Source organism: Oncorhynchus keta, chromosome 15, assembly GCF_023373465.1.
Source record: "Oncorhynchus keta strain PuntledgeMale-10-30-2019 chromosome 15, Oket_V2, whole genome shotgun sequence".
In the NCBI taxonomy this organism is placed as follows: Eukaryota; Metazoa; Chordata; class Actinopteri; order Salmoniformes; family Salmonidae; genus Oncorhynchus; species Oncorhynchus keta.
This window is the reverse complement of record NC_068435.1, coordinates 38,708,701-38,728,744: the sequence shown is the minus strand read 5'-3', so window position 1 is coordinate 38,728,744 and position 20,044 is coordinate 38,708,701. Positions and strand designations below refer to the sequence as shown.

Below are 20,044 nucleotides of genomic sequence, written 5' to 3'. Positions count from 1 at the left end.
AACCGTTAGAGCTTTTGGAAGATTTGGCTACTTCTCTGTGTCTTTAGCCAAGCAGTTAAGAGCGTTGGGCCACTAAGTCGAAAGGTCGCTGGTTCAATTCCCAGAGATGGCTAGGTGGATAACCCCCAACAAAAACTGCCCCCCCCCGGTGCCGATGACGTGGATGTCGATATGGCAGCGCTCCGCACCTCTCTGATTCAGAGGGGTTGGGTTAAATATGGAAGATACATTTTGGGTGAATGCATTCAGTTGTGCAATTGACTTCGTATCCCCCTTCGATTTCTTGCACTAACACGTGTTTTTTCTTACTAGCACTGACTTTGCCAATAGCTGCTTTATTGAGTAAAATTTACTGTAAGTGGTTCTGGGTAAGAGCTTCTACAAAATTACTAAAATGTAAAGGTAAATGTTTTGTAAGGGAGGAGGGTAATTTAATTCTCACCATGGCAACTCAAGATTACTGTGGATGTTTCCGTTTTCCTGTTTTTTGTCCCTCTCCTTCCTACTTCATGAATCAGGGCGCCCTGAGAGTACTTCAGAGCCAATTCACTTATTTCATTATTCCTGTGCCAAGCTCAAGGTAGCGAGAGCCATCTCTCTCTCTATCAATTCAATGGGCTTTATTGGCATGGGAAGCATATGTTTACATTGCCAAGCAAGTGAAATAGATAATAAACAAAAGTGAAATAATCAAAAATGAACAGTAAACATTACACTCACTAAAGTTCCAAAGGAATAGAGACATTTCAAATGTCATTATGACTATATACAAAAGGGAAAATAAATAAACATAAATATGGGTTGTATTTACCTCTCGTCGGCTTTGTATTCATGTTACCTGATGAAATTGCTGTACAATATGATCTTGCTGACATCTGATGCACATTCAGATGTCATAAGTCAACACTGCAGAGCTCTCACTGTCCTCTGCCGTGCCTTGATTGTATTGCTGTTGATGATATCTGGAAATGTGCATGTACATCCTGGCCCACCTACTGTTGCTAGACCCAATTCTGACTTGTGCTCTGATATCTGCTTCACTGATTTCTGCTCTCGTAAAAGCCTGGGTTTTCTGCACGTTAACACTAGAAGCGTATTACTTCAAATGGATCGATGGAAAGTGTGGGTTTACAGCTTCAATCCATTTGTGTTGGTCTTTACTGAGACGTGGTTAAGGAAGAGTGTTTTGAATACTGAAGTTGACAATTCTGGTTATAAACTTTTTCTGCAAGACAGATCTTCCAAAGGTTGCTACAAAACTTTAATGAACAAGCGTTCCTTCATGAACTGGCCTCTGTAAATTGGTATAGAATCTGCTTGATTCCCTCTGTCGAAGACGCTTGAACCTTCTTTTTCGATATTTTCAGTGGTATTGTTAACAAACACGCCCCTATAAAGAAAATGAGAATTAAAAACAGGTTCAGCCCCTGGTTCGACTGTGATCTGGCAGAGTTACTCCACCTCAAGAATTGCATTTGGCAAAAGGCTCGGCACATGCATACTGACTGGCTCTCGTTCAGGCAAATGAGAAATAAGTGCACTCAGGCTATCGGAAAGGCCAAAGTTTAGTTACTTTATTTTGTGTTAAATGCTCTACAACAAAGCTTTCTTAGTGTACAACAAGCTTTCTCTACCCTTAACCTTAACCTTGAACACCTCCAAAACAAAGGTCATGTGATTTGGTAAGAAGAATGCCCCTCTTCCCACAGGTGTTATTACTACCTCTGAGGGTTTAGAGCTTGAGGTAGTCACCTCATACAAGTACTTGGGAGTATAGCTAGACAGTACACTGTCCTTCTCTCAGCACATATCAAAGCTGCAGGCTAAAGTTAAATCTAGGCTTGGTTTCCTCAATCGTAATCACTCCTCTTTCACCCCAGGTGCCAAACTAACCCTGATTCAGATGACCATACTACCCATGCTAGATTACATAGAGACATAATTTATAGATTGGCAGGTAAGGGTGTTCTCGAGCGGCTAGATATTCTTTACCATTGGGCCATCATATTTGCCAAAAATGCTCCTTATAGGACACATCACTGCACTCTTTACACCTCTGTAAACTGGTCATCTTTGTATACCCGTCGCAAGACCCACTAGTTGATGCTTATTTCTAAAACCCTCTTAAGCCTCACACCCCCCTATCTGAGATATCTACAGCAGCCCTCATCCGCCACATACAACACTCGTTCTGCCAGTCACATTCTGTTAAAGGTCCCCAAAGCACACACGTCCCTGGGTCGCTCCTCTTTTCAGTTCGCTGCTGCTAGCAACTGGAACGAGCTGCAACAAACACTCAAACTGGACAGTTTTATCTCAATCTCTTCATTCAAAGACTCAATCATGGACACTTTTACTGACAGTTGTGGCTGCTTTGTACGATGTATTGTTGTCTCTACCTTATTGACTTTTGTGCTGTTGACTTTGCCCAATAATGTTTGTACCTTGTTTTGTAGTGCTACCATGTTGTGCTGCTACCATGTTGTTGTCATGTTGTGTTGCTACCATGTTGTTGTCATGTTGTGCTGCTACCATGTTGTTGTCATGTTGTGCTGCTACCATGTTGTTTTCATGTTGTGCTGCTACCATGTTGTTGTCATGTTGTGTTGCTACCATGTTGTTGTTGTGTTGCTACCATGTTGTTGTCATGTTGTGTTGCTACCATGCTGTGGTCATGTTGTGTTGCTACCATGTTGTTGTCATGTTGTGCTGCTACCATGTTGTTGTCATGTTGTGCTGCTACCATGTTGTTGTCATGTTGTGTTGCTACCATGTTGTTGTCATGTTGTGTTGCTACCATGTTGTTGTCATGTTGTGCTGCTACCATGTTGTTGTCATGTTGTGTTGCTACCATGTTGTTGTCATGTTGTGGTGCTACCATGTTGTTGTCATGTTGTGCTGCTACCATGTTGTTGTCATGTTGTGCTGCTACCATGTTGTGATGCTACCATGTTGCTGTCATGTTGTGTTGCTACCATGTTGTTGTCATGTTGTGCTGCTACCATGTTGTTGTCATGTTGTGCTGCTACCATGTTGTTGTCATGTTGTGTGCTTTTACACCTGCATTGTTTGCTGTTTGGGGTTTTAGGCTGGGTTTCTGTACAGCACTTTGAGATATCAGCTGATGTACGAAGGACTATATAAATCAATTTGATTTTGATTTGATTTGATTTGTGTTGCTACCATGTTGTTGTTGTGTTGCTACCATGTTGTCGTTGTGTTGCTACCATGTTGTTGTCATGTTGTGTTGCTACCATGTTGTTGTCATGTTGTGTTGCTACCATGCTGTGGTCATGTTGTGTTGCTACCATGCTGTGGTCATGTTGTGTTGCTACCATGCTGTGTAGTCATGTTTGGCTGCCTTGTTACGTTGTCGTCTTAGGTCTCTCTTTATGTGGTGTTGTGATGTGTGTTTTGTCCTATATTTATATTGTATTTATTTGTTTAATTCCAGGCCCCCGTCCCCGCAGGAGGCCTTATGCCCTTTGGTAGGCCATCATTGTAAATAAGAATTTGTTCTTAACTGACTTGCCTCGTTAAATAAAGGTTCAATTAAAAAAATAATGTACAATAGTGTTCTTCACTGGTTGCCCTTTTCTTGTGGCAACAGGTCACAAACCCTGCTGCTGTGATGGCATACTGTGGTATTTCACCAAATAGATATGGACGTTTATCAAAATTGGATTTGCTTTGGAATGCTTTGTGTAATCTGAGGGAAATATGTGTCTCTAATATGGTCATACATTTGGCAGGAGGTTATGAAGTGCAGCTAGGTTTCCACCTCATTCTGTGGGCGGTGTGCATATAGCTTGTTTTCTCTTGAGAGCCATGTCTGCCTACCGTGGCCTTTCTCAATATGAAGGCCATGCTCACTGAGTCTGTACATTCTCAAAGCTTTCCTTAATTCTTTCTCTCACAGACCTGGGTTCAAATACATGTGTATTTCAGTAGCTGGTATTTAATACACAGCTCAAAACAAGTAATTTTATTTGAGTATTTGAATTGTATTTGTAAAAACCAAATCTGCCAAATTGTATTTGAAATACTCAAATACACAGACTCAAATACACTCCCATGGATTTAACCCAGGTGAATAGTATTTGAAATAAGTATTTGAAAATACTGTTTCCAAATACACAAGACCCTGCTAAGTAAAGTCCCCCCTTATCTCAGCTCGCTGGTCACCATTGCATCACCCACCTGTAGCACACGCTCCAGCAGGTATATCTCTCTGGTCACCCCCAAAACCAATTCTTCCTTTGGCCGCCTCTCCTTCCAGTTCTGTGCTGCCAATGACTGGAACGAACTACAAAAATCTCTGAAACTGGAAACACTTATCTCCCTCACTAGCTTTAAGCACCAGCTGTCAGAGCAGCTCACAGATTACTGCACCTGTACATAGCCCATCTATAATTTAGCCCAAACAACTTCCTCTTTCCCTACTCTATTTATTTTATTTATTTCTTTATTTTAGCTCCTTTGCACCCCATTATTTCTACTTTGCACATTCTTCCACAGCAAATCTACCATTTCAGTGTTTTACTTCGCCGCCATGGCCTTTGTTTGCCTTTACCTCCCTTATCTCACCTCATTTGCTCACATCGTATATAGACTTGTTTATGCTGTATTATTGACTGTATGTTTGTTTTATTCCATGTGTAACTCTGTGTCGTCGTATGTGTCAAACTGCTTTGCTTTATCTTGGTCAGGTCGCAATTGTAAATGAGAACTTGTTCTCAACTTGCCTACCTGGTTAAATAAAGGTGAAATATAAATTTAAAAAATGAATTTAATTTTTTTTTTTAAATGTTGAGTGGGACTAGGGGCTCTGCAGTAAACTAAGACAATAATAACTATCCTAAACAACAGTGTACCAGACATATTGACTTTTTGAGAGAGACATAAAGCAATCACAGGTGTTGATTGCGAGAGCTAGCTATGCAACAACGGGTAAGACAACAACAGCCAATCAGCTAAGACAACAAAAGGTAAAATGGCGATGAATGGGCAGAGAGGGTCGGTTAACTACACACAGGGCATGAGTTGGGGCCGACAGATAAACAAAAAATAAACAAAATGGAGTACTGTGATTAATGAACAGTCCAGCAGGCATCAGCTATGTAGCCAAGTGATCATAGGGTCCAGTGAACAGGAACAGGGAAGTTGTTACTACGCTAGCACGCAGGAGACACAGCGTTTAAAGTTGGCAGGTTGGGGTAAGTAGAAGTGTCATATCAATTCATCCTTCAATTCAAGGTTGAAAGGCACCAAATTGTGCTTTCAAGGTCACTTCAAACTAAACGATATCCTATGTTCTGAGAGTTGATAAGGGCTTGAAAACGAAGCAAAGAAAAGCCCTCATGAAGAATGTTGCAGAAAGGTTGTCAGACAAATCAAATCCAGACAGCCAAGACTTTCTGATGGGACCTTTGAACCATTAACCCCCAGTTCTGCATGTCTGGACAAACATAGCACATTGGCTTTGAATTCCACTGACGGGTTCTAGACTACATAAAATATAAATTAAATGTAAAGAACTCAGTCACTACACTCTTAGAAAAAACAGGTTCCCAAAGGGTTATTCAGTTGTCCCCATAGGAGAACCCTTTTTAGTTCCAGGTAAAATCATTTTTGATTCCAGGTAGAACCATCTGAGGAAAGGGTTCTACTGTACATGCAACCCAAAACAGTTCTACTTGGAACCAATTGGGTTCTACTTAGAGCCAAAAAGGGTTATTCAAAGTTATTCCTATGGGGACAGCCGAAGAACCCTTTTAGGGTCTAGATAATATTCTTTTTTCAAAGAGTGTACTATCAACTGAAGGTTGTTTTGCAGTACATACTTCCATGACTGTTCTAGGGGTGCATCTCAATAGTCTAAAATGGTTCTGCCCTTCGTCACTTGTCCTTCATCAGAACTTAAATTCCATAGGCATCACTATCTTTAGAGTCAGTGTCGCTGTCTTTTTTCTCTGGTGATCACTTCACCCCAGCAGGAGCTTGGTCATCTCTTCACCCCAGCATGAGCTGAAACATCTCTTCACCCCAGCATGAGCTGAAACATCTCTTCACCCCAGCATGAGCTTGAACATCTCTTCACCCCAGCATGAGCTAAAACATCTCTTCACCCCAGCAGGAGCTTGAACATCTCTTCACCCCAGCAGGAGCTTGAACATCTCTTCACCCCAGCATGAGCTTGGTCATCTCTTCACCCCAGCATGAGCTTGGTCATCTCTTCACCCCAGCATGAGCTTGAACATCTCTTCACCCCAGCATGAGCTAAAACATCTCTTCACCCCAGCAGGAGCTTGAACATCTCTTCACCCCAGCATGAGCTTGAACATCTCTTCACCCCAGCATGAGCTTGGTCATCTCTTCACCCCAGCATGAGCTTGAACATCTCTTCACCCCAGCATGAGCTTGAACATCACTTCACCCCAGCATGAGCTTGGTCATCTCTTCACCCCAGCATGAGCTTGGTCATCTCTTCACCCCAGCATGAGCTTGAACATCTCTTCACCCCAGCATGAGCTTGGTCATCTCTTCACCCCAGCATGAGCTTGAACATCTCTTCACCCCAGCATGAGCTGAAACATCCCTTCACCCCAGCATGAGCTTGGTCATCTCTTCACCCCAGCATGAGCTTGAACATCTCCTCACCCCAGCATGAGCTTGCTCATCTCTTCACCCCAGCATGAGCTTGGTCATCTCTTCACCCCAGCATGAGCTGAAACATCTCTTCACCCCAGCATGAGCTGAAACATCCCTTCACCCCAGCATGAGCTTGGTCATCTCTTCACCCCAGCATGAGCTTGAACATCTCCTCACCCCAGCATGAGCTGAAACATCTCTTCACCCCAGCATGGGCTGGTCAAAGCATCTTTTCACCCCAGCATGAGCTTGAACATCTCTTCACCCCAGCATGGGCTGAAACATCTTTTCACCCCAGCATGAGCTTGGTCATCTCTTCACCCCAGCATGAGCTTGAACATCTCTTCACCCCAGCATGGGCTGAAACATCTCTTCACCCCAGCATGAGCTTGGTCATCCCTTCACCCCAGCATGAGCTTGGTCATCTCTTCACCCCAGCATGAGCTTGAACATCTCCTCACCCCAGCATGAGCTGAAACATCTTTTCACCCCAGCATGAGCTTGGTCATCTCTTCACCACAGCATGAGCTTGAACATCTCCTCACCCCAGCATGAGCTGAAACATCTCTTCACCCCAGCATGAGCTTGCTCATCTCTTCACCCCAGCATGAGCTGAAACATCTCTTCACCCCAGCATGAGCTTGGTCATCTCTTCACCCCAGCATGAGCTTGAACATCTCTTCACCCCAGCATGAGCTTGGTCATCTCTTCACCCCAGCATGAGCTTGGTCATCTCTTCACCCCAGCATGAGCTTGGTCATCTCTTCACCCCAGCATGAGCTTGGTCATCTCTTCACCCCAGCATGAGCTTGAACATCTCTTCACCCCAGCATGAGCTTGAACATCTCTTCACCCCAGCATGAGCTTGGTCATCTCTTCACCCCAGCATGAGCTGAAACATCTCTTCACCCCAGCATGAGCTAAAACATCTCTTCACCCCAGCAGGAGCTTGAACATCTCTTCACCCCAGCATGAGCTTGGTTATCTCTTCACCCCAGCATGAGCTTGGTCATCTCTTCACCCCAGCATGAGCTTGGTCATCTCTTCACCACAGCATGAGCTTGAACATCTCTTCACCCCAGCATGAGCTTGAACATCTCTTCACCCCAGCATGAGCTTGGTCATCTCTTCACCCCAGCATGAGCTTGGTCATCTCTTCACCCCAGCATGAGCTGAAACATCTCTTCACCCCAGCATGAGCTTGGTCATCTCTTCACCCCAGCATGAGCTAAAACATCTCTTCACCCCAGCAGGAGCTTGAACATCTCTTCACCCCAGCATGAGCTGAAACATCTCTTCACCCCAGCATGAGCTTGGTCATCTCTTCACCCCAGCATGAGCTTGGTCATCTCTTCACCCCAGAATGAGCTTGGTCATCTCTTCACCCCAGCATGAGCTGAAACATCCCTTCACCCCAGCATGAGCTTGGTCATCTCTTCACCCCAGCATGAGCTTGAACATCTCCTCACCCCAGCATGAGGCTTGAACATCTCCTCACCCCAGCATGAGCTTGGTCATCTCTTCACCCCAGCATGAGCTGAAACATCTCTTCACCCCAGCACGAGCTTGGTCATCTCTTCACCCCAGCATGAGCTTGGTCATCTCTTCACCCCAGCATGAGCTTGGTCATCTCTTCACCCCAGCATGAGCTGAAACATCTCTTCACCCCAGCATGAGGCTTGAACATCTCCTCACCCCAGCATGAGCTTGCTCATCTCTTCACCCCAGCATGAGCTTGGTCATCACTTTACCCCAGCATGAGCTTGAACATCTCTTCACCCCAGCATGACCTTGGTCATCTCTTCACCCCAGCATGAGCTTGAACATCTCTTCACCCCAGCATGAGCTTGGTCATCTCTTCACCCCAGCATGAGCTGAAACATCTCTTCACCCCAGCATGAGCTTGGTCATCTCTTCACCCCAGCATGAGCTGAAACATCTCTTCACCCCAGCATGAGCTTGGTCATCCCTTCACCCCAGCATGAGCTTGGTCATCTCTTCACCCCAGCATGAGCTGAAACATCTCTTCACCCCAGCATGAGCTTGGTCATCTCTTCACCCCAGCATGCGCTTGGTCATCTCTTCACCCCAGCATGAGCTTGGTCATCTCTTCACCCCAGCATGAGCTGAAACATCTCTTCACCCCAGCATGAGCTTGGTCATCTCTTCACCCCAGCATGAGCTAGAACATCTCTTCACCCCAGCATGACCTTGGTCATCTCTTCACCCCAGCATGAGCTTGAACATCTCTTCACCCCAGCATGAGCTGAAACATCTCTTCACCCCAGCATGAGCTTGGTCATCTCTTCACCCCAGCATGAGCTGAAACATCTCTTCACCCCAGCATGAGCTTGGTCATCTCTTCACCCCAGCATGAGCTAAAACATCTCTTCACCCCAGCAGAGCTTGAACATCTCTTCACCCCAGCATGAGCTTGGTCATCTCTTCACCCCAGCATGAGCTTGGTCATCTCTTCACCCCAGCATGAGCTTGGTCATCTCTTCACCCCAGCATGAGCTAAAACATCTCTTCACCCCAGCATGAGCTTGAACATCTCTTCACCCCAGCATGAGCTTGGTCATCTCTTCACCCCAGCATGAGCTGAAACATCTCTTCACCCCAGCATGAGCTTGGTCATCTCTTCACCCCAGCATGAGCTTGGTCATCTCTTCACCCCAGCATGAGCTTGGTCATCTCTTCACCCCAGCATGAGCTTGGTCATCTCTTCACCCCAGCATGAGCTGAAACATCCCTTCACCCCAGCATGAGCTTGGTCATCTCTTCACCCCAGCATGAGCTGAAACATCTCTTCACCCCAGCATGAGCTGAAACATCTCTTCACCCCAGCATGAGCTGAAACATCTCTTCACCCCAGCATGAGCTTGAACATCTCTTCACCCCAGCATGAGCTTGGTCATCTCTTCACCCCAGCATGAGCTTGAACATCTCTTCACCCCAGCATGAGCTTGAACATCTCTTCACCCCAGCATGAGCTTGGTCATCTCTTCACCCCAGCATGAGCTTGGTCATCTCTTCACCCCAGCATGAGCTTGGTCATCTCTTCACCCCAGCATGAGCTTGGTCATCTCTTCACCCCAGCATGAGCTTGGTCATCTCTTCACCCCAGCATGAGCTTGGTCATCTCTTCACCCCAGCATGAGCTTGAACATCTCTTCACCCCAGCATGAGCTTGGTCATCACTTCACCCCAGCATGAGCTTGAACATCTCTTCACCCCAGCATGAGCTTGAACATCTCTTCACCCCAGCATGAGCTTGGTCATCTCTTCACCCCAGCATGAGCTTGGTCATCTCTTCACCCCAGCATGAGCTTGGTCATCTCTTCACCCCAGCATGAGCTTGGTCATCTCTTCACCCCAGCATGAGCTTGGTCATCTCTTCACCCCAGCATGAGCTTGGTCATCTCTTCACCCCAGCATGAGCTTGAACATCTCTTCACCCCAGCATGAGCTTGGTCATCTCTTCACCCCAGCATGAGCTTGAACATCTCTTCACCCCAGCATGAGCTTGGTCATCTCTTCACCCCAGCATGAGCTTGGTCATCTCTTCACCCCAGCATGAGCTTGAACATCTCTTCACCCCAGCATGAGCTTGGTCATCTCTTCACCCCAGCATGAGCTTGAACATCTCTTCACCCCAGCATGAGCTTGGTCATCTCTTCACCCCAGCATGAGCTTGAACATCTCTTCACCCCAGCATGAGCTTGGTCATCTCTTCACCCCAGCATGAGCTGAAACATCTCTTCACCCCAGCATGAGCTGAAACATCCCTTCACCCCAGCATGAGCTTGGTCATCTCTTCACCCCAGCATGAGCTTGAACATCTCCTCACCCCAGCATGAGCTTGCTCATCTCTTCACCCCAGCATGAGCTGAAACATCTCTTCACCCCAGCATGAGCTGAAACATCCCTTCACCCCAGCATGAGCTTGGTCATCTCTTCACCCCAGCATGAGCTTGAACATCTCCTCACCCCAGCATGAGCTGAAACATCTCTTCACCCCAGCATGAGCTTGGTCATCTCCTCACCCCAGCATGAGCTTGAACATCTCTTCACCCCAGCATGGGCTTTGTCATCCTTCACCCCAGCATGAGCTTGGTCATCTCTTCACCCCAGCATGAGCTTGAACATCTCCTCACCCCAGCATGAGCTTGGTCATCTCTTCACCACAGCATGAGCTTGAACATCTCCTCACCCCAGCATGAGCTGAAACATCTCTTCACCCCAGCATGAGCTTGCTCATCTCTTCACCCCAGCATGAGCTGAAACATCTCTTCACCCCAGCATGAGCTTGGTCATCTCTTCACCCCAGCATGAGCTTGGTCATCTCTTCACCCCAGCAGGAGCTTGGTCATCTCTTCACCCCAGCATGAGCTTGGTCATCTCTTCACCCCAGCATGAGCTTGGTCATCTCTTCACCCCAGCATGAGCTTGGTCATCTCTTCACCCCAGCATGAGCTTGAACATCTCTTCACCCCAGCATGAGCTTGAACATCTCTTCACCCCAGCATGAGCTTGGTCATCTCTTCACCCCAGCATGAGCTGAAACATCTCTTCACCCCAGCATGAGCTAAAACATCTCTTCACCCCAGCAGGAGCTTGAACATCTCTTCACCCCAGCATGAGCTTGAACATCTCTTCACCCCAGCATGAGCTTGGTCATCTCTTCACCCCAGCATGAGCTTGAACATCTCTTCACCCCAGCATGAGCTTGAACATCTCTTCACCCCAGCATGAGCTTGGTCATCTCTTCACCCCAGCATGAGCTTGGTCATCTCTTCACCCCAGCATGAGCTTGGTCATCTCTTCACCCCAGCATGAGCTTGAACATCTCTTCACCCCAGCATGAGCTTGAACATCTCTTCACCCCAGCATGAGCTTGAACATCTCTTCACCCCAGCATGAGCTGAAACATCTCTTCACCCCAGCATGAGCTTGGTCATCTCTTCACCCCAGCATGAGCTTGGTCATCTCTTCACCCCAGCATGAGCTGAAACATCCCTTCACCCCAGCATGAGCTTGGTCATCTCTTCACCCCAGAATGAGCTTGGTCATCTCTTCACCCCAGCATGAGCTGAAACATCCCTTCACCCCAGCATGAGCTTGGTCATCTCTTCACCCCAGCATGAGCTTGAACATCTCCTCACCCCAGCATGAGCTTGGTCATCTCTTCACCCCAGCATGAGCTGAAACATCTCTTCACCCCAGCATGAGCTTGGTCATCTCTTCACCCCAGCATGAGCTGAAACATCTCTTCACCCCAGCATGAGCTTGAAACATCTCTTCACCCCAGCATGAGCTTGGTCATCTCTTCACCCCAGCATGAGCTTGGTCATCTCTTCACCCCAGCATGAGCTGAAACATCTCTTCACCCCAGCATGAGGCTTGAACATCTCCTCACCCCAGCATGAGCTTGCTCATCTCTTCACCCCAGCATGAGCTTGGTCATCACTTTACCCCAGCATGAGCTTGAACATCTCTTCACCCCAGCATGACCTTGGTCATCTCTTCACCCCAGCATGAGCTTGAACATCTCTTCACCCCAGCATGAGCTTGGTCATCTCTTCACCCCAGCATGAGCTGAAACATCTCTTCACCCCAGCATGAGCTTGGTCATCTCTTCACCCCAGCATGAGCTTGGTCATCTCTTCACCCCAGCATGAGCTTGAGCTTGAACATCTCTTCACCCCAGCATGAGCTTGGTCATCTCTTCACCCCAGCATGAGCTGAAACATCTCTTCACCCCAGCATGAGCTTGGTCATCTCTTCACCCCAGCATGAGCTAAAACATCTCTTCACCCCAGCAGGAGCTTGAACATCTCTTCACCCCAGCAGGAGCTTGAACATCTCTTCACCCCAGCATGAGCTTGAACATCTCTTCACCCCAGCATGAGCTTGGTCATCTCTTCACCCCAGCATGAGCTTGGTCATCTCTTCACCCCAGCTTGAGCTTGAACATCTCTTCACCCCAGCATGAGCTTGGTCATCTCTTCACCCCAGCATGAGCTTGGTCATCTCTTCACCCCAGCATGAGCTTGGTCATCTCTTCACCCCAGCATGAGCTAAAACATCTCTTCACCCCAGCAGGAGCTTGAACATCTCTTCACCCCAGCATGAGCTTGAACATCTCTTCACCCCAGCATGAGCTTGGTCATCTCTTCACCCCAGCATGAGCTGAAACATCTCTTCACCCCAGCATGAGCTTGGTCATCTCTTCACCCCAGCATGAGCTTGGTCATCTCTTCACCCCAGCATGAGCTGAAACATCTCTTCACCCCAGCATGAGCTTGGTCATCTCTTCACCCCAGCATGAGCTTGGTCATCTCTTCACCCCAGCATGAGCTTGATCATCTCTTCACCCCAGCATGAGCTGAAACATCTCTTCACCCCAGCATGAGCTTGTTCATCTCTTCACCCCAGCATGAGCTTGGTCATCTCTTCACCCCAGCATGAGCTTGGTCATCTCTTCACCCCAGCATGAGCTGAAACATCCCTTCACCCCAGCATGAGCTTGGTCATCTCTTCACCCCAGCATGAGCTGAAACATCTCTTCACCCCAGCATGAACTGAAACATCTCTTCACCCCAGCATGAGCTGAAACATCTCTTCACCCCAACATGAGCTGAAACATCTCTTCACCCCAGCATGAGCTTGGTCATCTCTTCACCCCAGCATGAGCTGAACATCTCTTCACCCCAGCATGAGCTGAAACATCTCTTCACCCCAGCATGAGCTTGAACATCTCTTCACCCCAGCATGAGCTGAACATCTCTTCACCCCAGCATGAGCTGAAACATCTCTTCACCCCAGCATGAGCTTGAACATCTCTTCACCCCAGCATGAGCTTGGTCATTTCTTCACCCCAGCATGAGCTTGAACATCTCTTGTGTGAATTGAAGACCATGTTCCTGTCCTGCTAAGTATTCAAAATGTAACGAGTACTTTCGGGTGTCAAGGAAAATGTATGGAGTAAAAAAGTACATCATTGTCTTTAGGAATGTAGTGAAGTAAAAGTAAAAGTTGTAAAAATATAAATAGTAAAGCAAAGCATAAAAACTACTTAAGTAGTAATTTAAAGTATTTTTGTTCAGTACTTTACACCACTGCTCTGAGAGAGATAATACCACAAATACTGATGCACACGCACACACACAGCCGTGCCTTGGCATTATGCTCTAGGCCCATTCTCTGTCTCACAGCTCTAGAAGCCAGCAGTACCCAGTTAGGCAAATATACTATATATACAAAAGTATGTGGATACACCTTCAAATTAGTGGATTAGGCTATTTCAGTGTGTAAAATTGAGCACACAGCGATGCAATCTCCATATAAAAAAATTGGCAGTAGAATGGCCTTACTGAAGAGCTCAGTAACTTTCAACTTGAACCTTTATAGGATGCCACCTTTCCAACAAGTCAGGTTGTCAAATTTCTACCCTGCTAGAGCTGCCCTGTTAGTGCTGTTATTGTGAAGTGGAAACGTCTAAGAGCAACAAACGCATTCTCTGGAGTTGTGAATCACGCTTCACCATCTGCCAGTCCAACGGACAAATCTGGGTTCAGCGGATGCCAGGAGAGCGCTACCTGCCCCAATGCATAGTGCCATCTGTAAAGTTTGGTGGAGGAGGAATAATAGTCTGGTGCTGTTTTTATGCTTTGGGCCCCTTAGTTCCAGTTAAGGGAAATCACAATGCTACAGCATACAATGACATTCTAGATGATTCTGTGCTTCCAACTTTGTGGCAACAGTTTGGGGAAGGTCCTTTCCTGTTTTAGCATGACAATGCCTCCGTGCACAAAGCGAGGTCCATACAGAAATGGTTTGTCGAGATTGGTGTGGAATAACTTGACTGACCTGCACACAGCCCTGACCTCAACCCCATCGAAAAACTTTGAGATAAATTGGAACACCGACTGCGATCCAGGCCTTAACCACCCAACCTCACTAAATGCTCTCGTGGCTGAATGGAAGCAAGTCCCCGCAGCAATGTTCCAACATCTAGTGGAAAGCCTTCCTAGAAGAGTGGAGTCTGTTACAGCAGCAAAGGGGGGCCCAACTCCATATTAATGCCCATGATTTTAGAATGAGATGTTCAACGAGCAGGTGTCCACATACTTTTGGTCATGTAGTGTACCTCCTCACCACAGCAGACAGGTAAATACAATGAATGTCTGGCGCTGTCTCATCTCATGGGTATTTACATTGACATTTTAGTCATTTAGCAGACGCTCTTATCCAGAGCAATTAGGGTTAAGTGGCTTGCTCAAGGGCACATCGACAGAGCCTTGTCAGCTCGGGGATTCGAACCAGCATCCTTTCAGTTACTGGCCCAATGCTCTAACCACTAGGCAACCTGCCGCCCTGTTGCTGTAAGATGGGAGATGATCCTGCAGGGTTTGTGAGTCTGGGTCAGGGCTGAGGTAGAGATGTTAGTCAACCTTATGGGAGAAAGTCACTGAGATTCATAGCCAACACGTTACTACCTAAAGTAGTTACTACCTAAAGTAGTTCATGTCCTGACAGTATTCAGACAGTTGCTGTAAACTAAAGTCGGAAGTCACCACACACACACTGGTAAACAGGATTTGGTTTAGTTGGTGTTTCTGACCGAACCTTTCATTGTGTGTGTGTAACAAAGCCATCCAAGTGAGAGCCTGAAGGCACAGAGAGGAGATTGACCTTGACAACCACAACAATACTTCTGACCCCTAGCCTCTAACCTCTAACCCCCAAACGCCTGTCTAAAGGGTGATGGAGAACTTGACAAAGGCCTACCACTAATATATTTTAAGACTCAGTTACACACAAATACATACACATGCATGTGTCCACATGTGTGGGTGTGTGTGTGTGTATTGTAAACTCACCGATCTCACAGTTCTCCCCCGTGAAGCCTTGTGGGCAGTAGCAGCTGTAGCCCTTGCCCTGAGGCACACACTGCCCTCCATGCAGACATGGGTTGGTCACACAGGGCTCCCCCACACCTGAGAGAGAGGAAGGGGGGGGATTAGATTATGGAGAATTAAGAGGTTTTTTGTTCATTTTTAGATGCATGCAAGACTTGTGATTCTCGGACAGACCTCAGTCTTCAGAGAGGACACAGTCCTCACTCCTCAGAGAGGACACACAACACAGTCCTCACTCCTCAGAGAGGACACTGTCCTCACTCCTCAGAGAGGACACACAACACAGTCCTCACTCCTCAGAGAGGACACTGTCCTCAGTCCTCAGAGAGGACACACAACACAGTCCTCAGAGAGGACAACACAGTCCTCACTCCTCAGAGAGGACACTGTCCTCAGTCCTCAGAGAAGACACACAGTCCTCAGAGAGGACACAGTCCTCAGTCTACACTTCACACTTTGGCGTACTGTCACGATTTAAACACGGCTTCTTGACTCTATGGGGGGACAACGCATTTTGGTGAAAACGACTTGACTCGATATGAAAGAGTAGCCGTCCTCCGAGTCCCCTTGGAGATAGTAAAGCACAGAAGAAGTTAGCATCCCCTTGGAGATAGTAAAGCACATGAGAAGTTAGCATCCCCTTGGAGATAGTAAAGCACATGAGAAGTTAGCATCCCCTTGGAGATAGTAAAGCACAGGAGAAGTTAGCATCCCCTTGGAGATAGTAAAGCACATGAGAAGTTAGCATCCCCTTGGAGATTGTAAAGCACAGGAGAAGTTAGCATCGCCTTGGAGATAGTAAAGCACAGGAGAAGTTAGCATCTCCTTGGAGATAGTAAAGCACAGGAGAAAGTAAAGCACAGGAGAAGTTAGCATCTCCTTGGAGATAGTAAAGCACGGGAGAAGTTAGCATCCCCTTGGAGATAGTAAAGCACAGGAGAAGTTAGCATCTCCTTGGAGATAGTAAAGCACAGGAGAAGTTAGCATCCCCTTGGAGATAGTAAAGCACAGGAGAAGTTAGCATCCCCTTGGTGATAGTAAAGCACAGGAGAAGTTAGCATCCCATTGGAGATAGTAAAGCACAGGAGAAAGTAAAGCACAGGAGAAGTTAGCATCTCCTTGGAGATAGTAAAGCACAGGAGAAGTTAGCATCCCCTTGGAGATAGTAAAGCACAGGAGAAGTTAGCATCTCCTGGATATCTTCCTGAAAGAGAGGGAGGGCAGTGCAGCTGAAGTTAGCATCTCCTGGATATCTTCCTGAAAGAGAGGGAGGGCAGTACAGCTGAAGTTAGCATCTCCTGGACATCTTCCTGAAAGAGAGGGAGGGCAGTGCAGGAGAAGTTAGCATCTCCTGGATATCTTCCTGAAAGAGAGGGAGGGCAGTGCAGCTGAAGTTAGCATCTCCTGGATATCTTCCTGAAAGAGAGGGAGGGCAGTGCAGGAGAAGTTAGCATCTCCTGGATATCTTCCTGAAAGAGAGGGAGGGCAGTGCAGCTGAAGTTAGCATCTCCTGGATATCTTCCTGAAAGAGAGGGAGGGCAGTGCAGGAGAAGTTAGCATCTCCTGAATATCTTCCTGAAAGAGAGGGAGGGCAGTGCAGGAGAAGTTAGCATCTCCTGAATATCTTCCTGAAAGAGAGGGAGGGCAGTGCAGGAGAAGTTAGCATCTCCTGGATATCTTCCTGAAAGAGAGGGAGGGCAGTGCAGCTGAAGTTAGCATCTCCTGAATATCTTCCTGAAAGAGAGAGAGGGCAGTGCAGGAGAAGTTAGCATCTCCTGGATATCTTCCTGAAAGAGAGGGAGGGCAGTGCAGCTGAAGTTAGCATCTCCTGAATATCTTCCTGAAAGAGAGAGAGGGCAGTGCAGGAGAAGTTAGCATCTCCTGGATATCTTCCTGAAAGAGAGGGAGGGCAGTGCAGCTGAAGTTAGCATCTCATGGATATCTTCCTGAAAGAGAGGGAGGGCAGTGCAGGAGAAGTTAACATCTCCTGGATATCTTCCTGAAAGAGAGAGAGGGCAGTGCAGGAGAAGTTAGCATCTCATGGATATCTTCCTGAAAGAGAGGGAGGGCAGTGCAGCTGAAGTTAGCATCTCCTGGATATCTTCCTGAAAGAGAGGGAGGGCAGTGCAGCTGAAATGACCAGCTTTCTTATTCTAATTTCAGCGATAAGCAAGACACCTGGTTTAGCTGTCTAAGCACAACCAGACGAGGTGCAGCAATTCCCTAAGGCAGTATGGTTGCGGTCATACAGTGTGCATTTAGATCTATGTTTTTGCCCTGCTGTTGTCAGATATAAGGTATTGAGATATCCTTAGACTGGAGGGCAGTACTCTTTTTTTACATAAATGCATCTAGCAGCAACTAAACGTTGCCAAGAATACATACACTTCTGATCCACCCCTTTCTCTCCTTCTCATATAGATTTGGTTATCTTTCTCTAATCTGTACAGTATATAGGCTCATAGCCTTCACAGTACACACACACACACACACACAACTCTACATAAAATTACTGAGCCATGCAGCTCTCTCCCTCGCTCTCTTCCAAATCCATTGACCTCAACTCCATTGAACAGGCAGGGAAGTGCAACGTAACCACAGTGCTCTGCCGAGTCTGCTGCTACTGGGTTAAAACACCACTGGCACCCGGAAGGACAGTCAACCAACCACACCGCAGGAGCACATTCACACAGTGCATTGTGGATAGAGTAGTGATGGGAGTTGAGGGTGGTAGTGAACAGTCATGATCTGTATACACAACCATTCTGGAGTAATGGTGGTAGTGTGGGCATCATCGCAACTTTAACTAATGCTTCTACATAAAGATATATTTTCCTGTTTCTTCTGAAAGACACTATGTCTAGACCCAAACTTCAACCACCTTTCTCCTTGTCTCTGTTGTCATGGTTACCATATGGAAAGTGATCCTTGGCAAAGAAAGAACTTCAGATGTGGTATGAAGAATAGAGAAAGGAACAGACCACCTACTGATCTCTCAGGCCCCCCTATAATTCAGCCAATCATTGTTCACAGGATAATTAATCATTTCCATATCAACGGTCGCCATGACGCCTGGTTGTCCCATAAGTGGCTCGTTAAGGAACCTTGAGGTCTTTGAAGGTGCCGACTCACCCACTAAGAATGTTCTGTTCCTGCCCTCTGACACCTAGGAGTGTGTGGATCTATGCGTGTATGTATGTGTGTGTGTGTGTTCTTCCTTACATTGTGTGTGTGTGTATAATCAAAGTGATTTGAATTTGCATTATATTTATGCTAATTTCCATCTTGTCTCATTATGTGTGTGTGTGTGTGTGTGTGTGTGTGTGTGTGTGTGTGTGTGTGTGTGTGTGTGTGTGTGTGTGTGTGTGTGTGTGTGTGTGTGTGTGTGTGTGTGTGTGTGCACATGCAATGCGCACATGCATGTGTGTGTGTGTATAAGAGACAGAGTGTGTCTACGTGATTGTGTGTACCATGCGTGTGTGTGTTTACCCATCACACAGAGGGTAAAAATGAATACCTAGGCTTGAGCTGGGACAATAAACCGAAAATGATTGACACCGACTACACCGACCACTTATCGTGGGCATTTTTCTGAAATCGTTCATTATGATAAGTCGCCTACACTAGAGAAATGTGAAGTTTGAATGAAAATAAGTTTGCTAATATAGGGGATTGTTAAATGGGACAATTGATAGCTACAGCATCCTTGTCCATATCGCCCAGCTTTGACCCAGGCTATGATTAGCCTGTAGCCTGATTCCATCTTCTACATAGCACACGTCTCTTAAAGACATCCTCACAATAATCATCATGCTGGCTATTCGTTTAGGCCAACAATACTAGACAGATGAACGCAACATCTAACAGGAGTAAAACCACAGGAACTGAGCAAAGTAAATCCTTGATATGTTCTATGAACATAGTCATCACTTCTGTCCAGCTGTTGTTCTGCCTCTGGTGGGGTTAATAGTAGAAGATACATTTCAGTTGAATCCATTCAGTTGTACCACAAACTAGGTATCCTCTTGTCCCTTTCCCAGTGCTACTGTACCCTTTGGATTATAGATGTATTTTTGACCCACTGTGTTTATCCTTCTCAGGTCAATTTCTTGCTGAGGTCAGGTGCTAAGGCTAGCGATGTGTTGCTGCTACCGTGCCACTAGTATATTGTTCTAACAGTCAAGGTCAGGACTAGTCATCACAAACATCACTGTTTGGAGCCTTTCTAATAGCCAGAGGACCAATAAAATACTTTAGTGTGTGTGTGTGTGTGTGTGTGTGTGTGTGTGTGTGTGTGTGTGTGTGTGTGTGTGTGTGTGTGTGTGTGTGTGTGTGTGTGTGTGTGTGTGTGTGTGTGTGTGTGTGTGTGTGTGTGTTACACAGATTAGCCTACAGTGGCTGGTTGTTCATTAAAGTGAGTGGAGCAGAGAAATCAACAGGGCAGAGAATGAGCTGACAGGCTATGCCTT

The 20,044-nt window shown here is 46.6% G+C and overlaps 1 protein-coding gene across 2 annotated transcripts in view; it reads right to left on the bottom strand.

The window, feature by feature from the left end:
* The window catches only part of LOC118394898 (neurocan core protein-like), a 93,141-nt gene that overhangs the window by 35,270 nt on the left and 37,827 nt on the right, over nucleotides 1-20,044 (bottom strand). For both annotated transcript variants that reach the window (XM_052463997.1, XM_052463996.1), the window contains exon 13: nucleotides 15,537-15,653. In XM_052463997.1, the coding sequence (XP_052319957.1) occupies nucleotides 15,537-15,653 (117 nt within the window). The remainder of the gene's footprint in view (nucleotides 1-15,536; nucleotides 15,654-20,044) is intronic.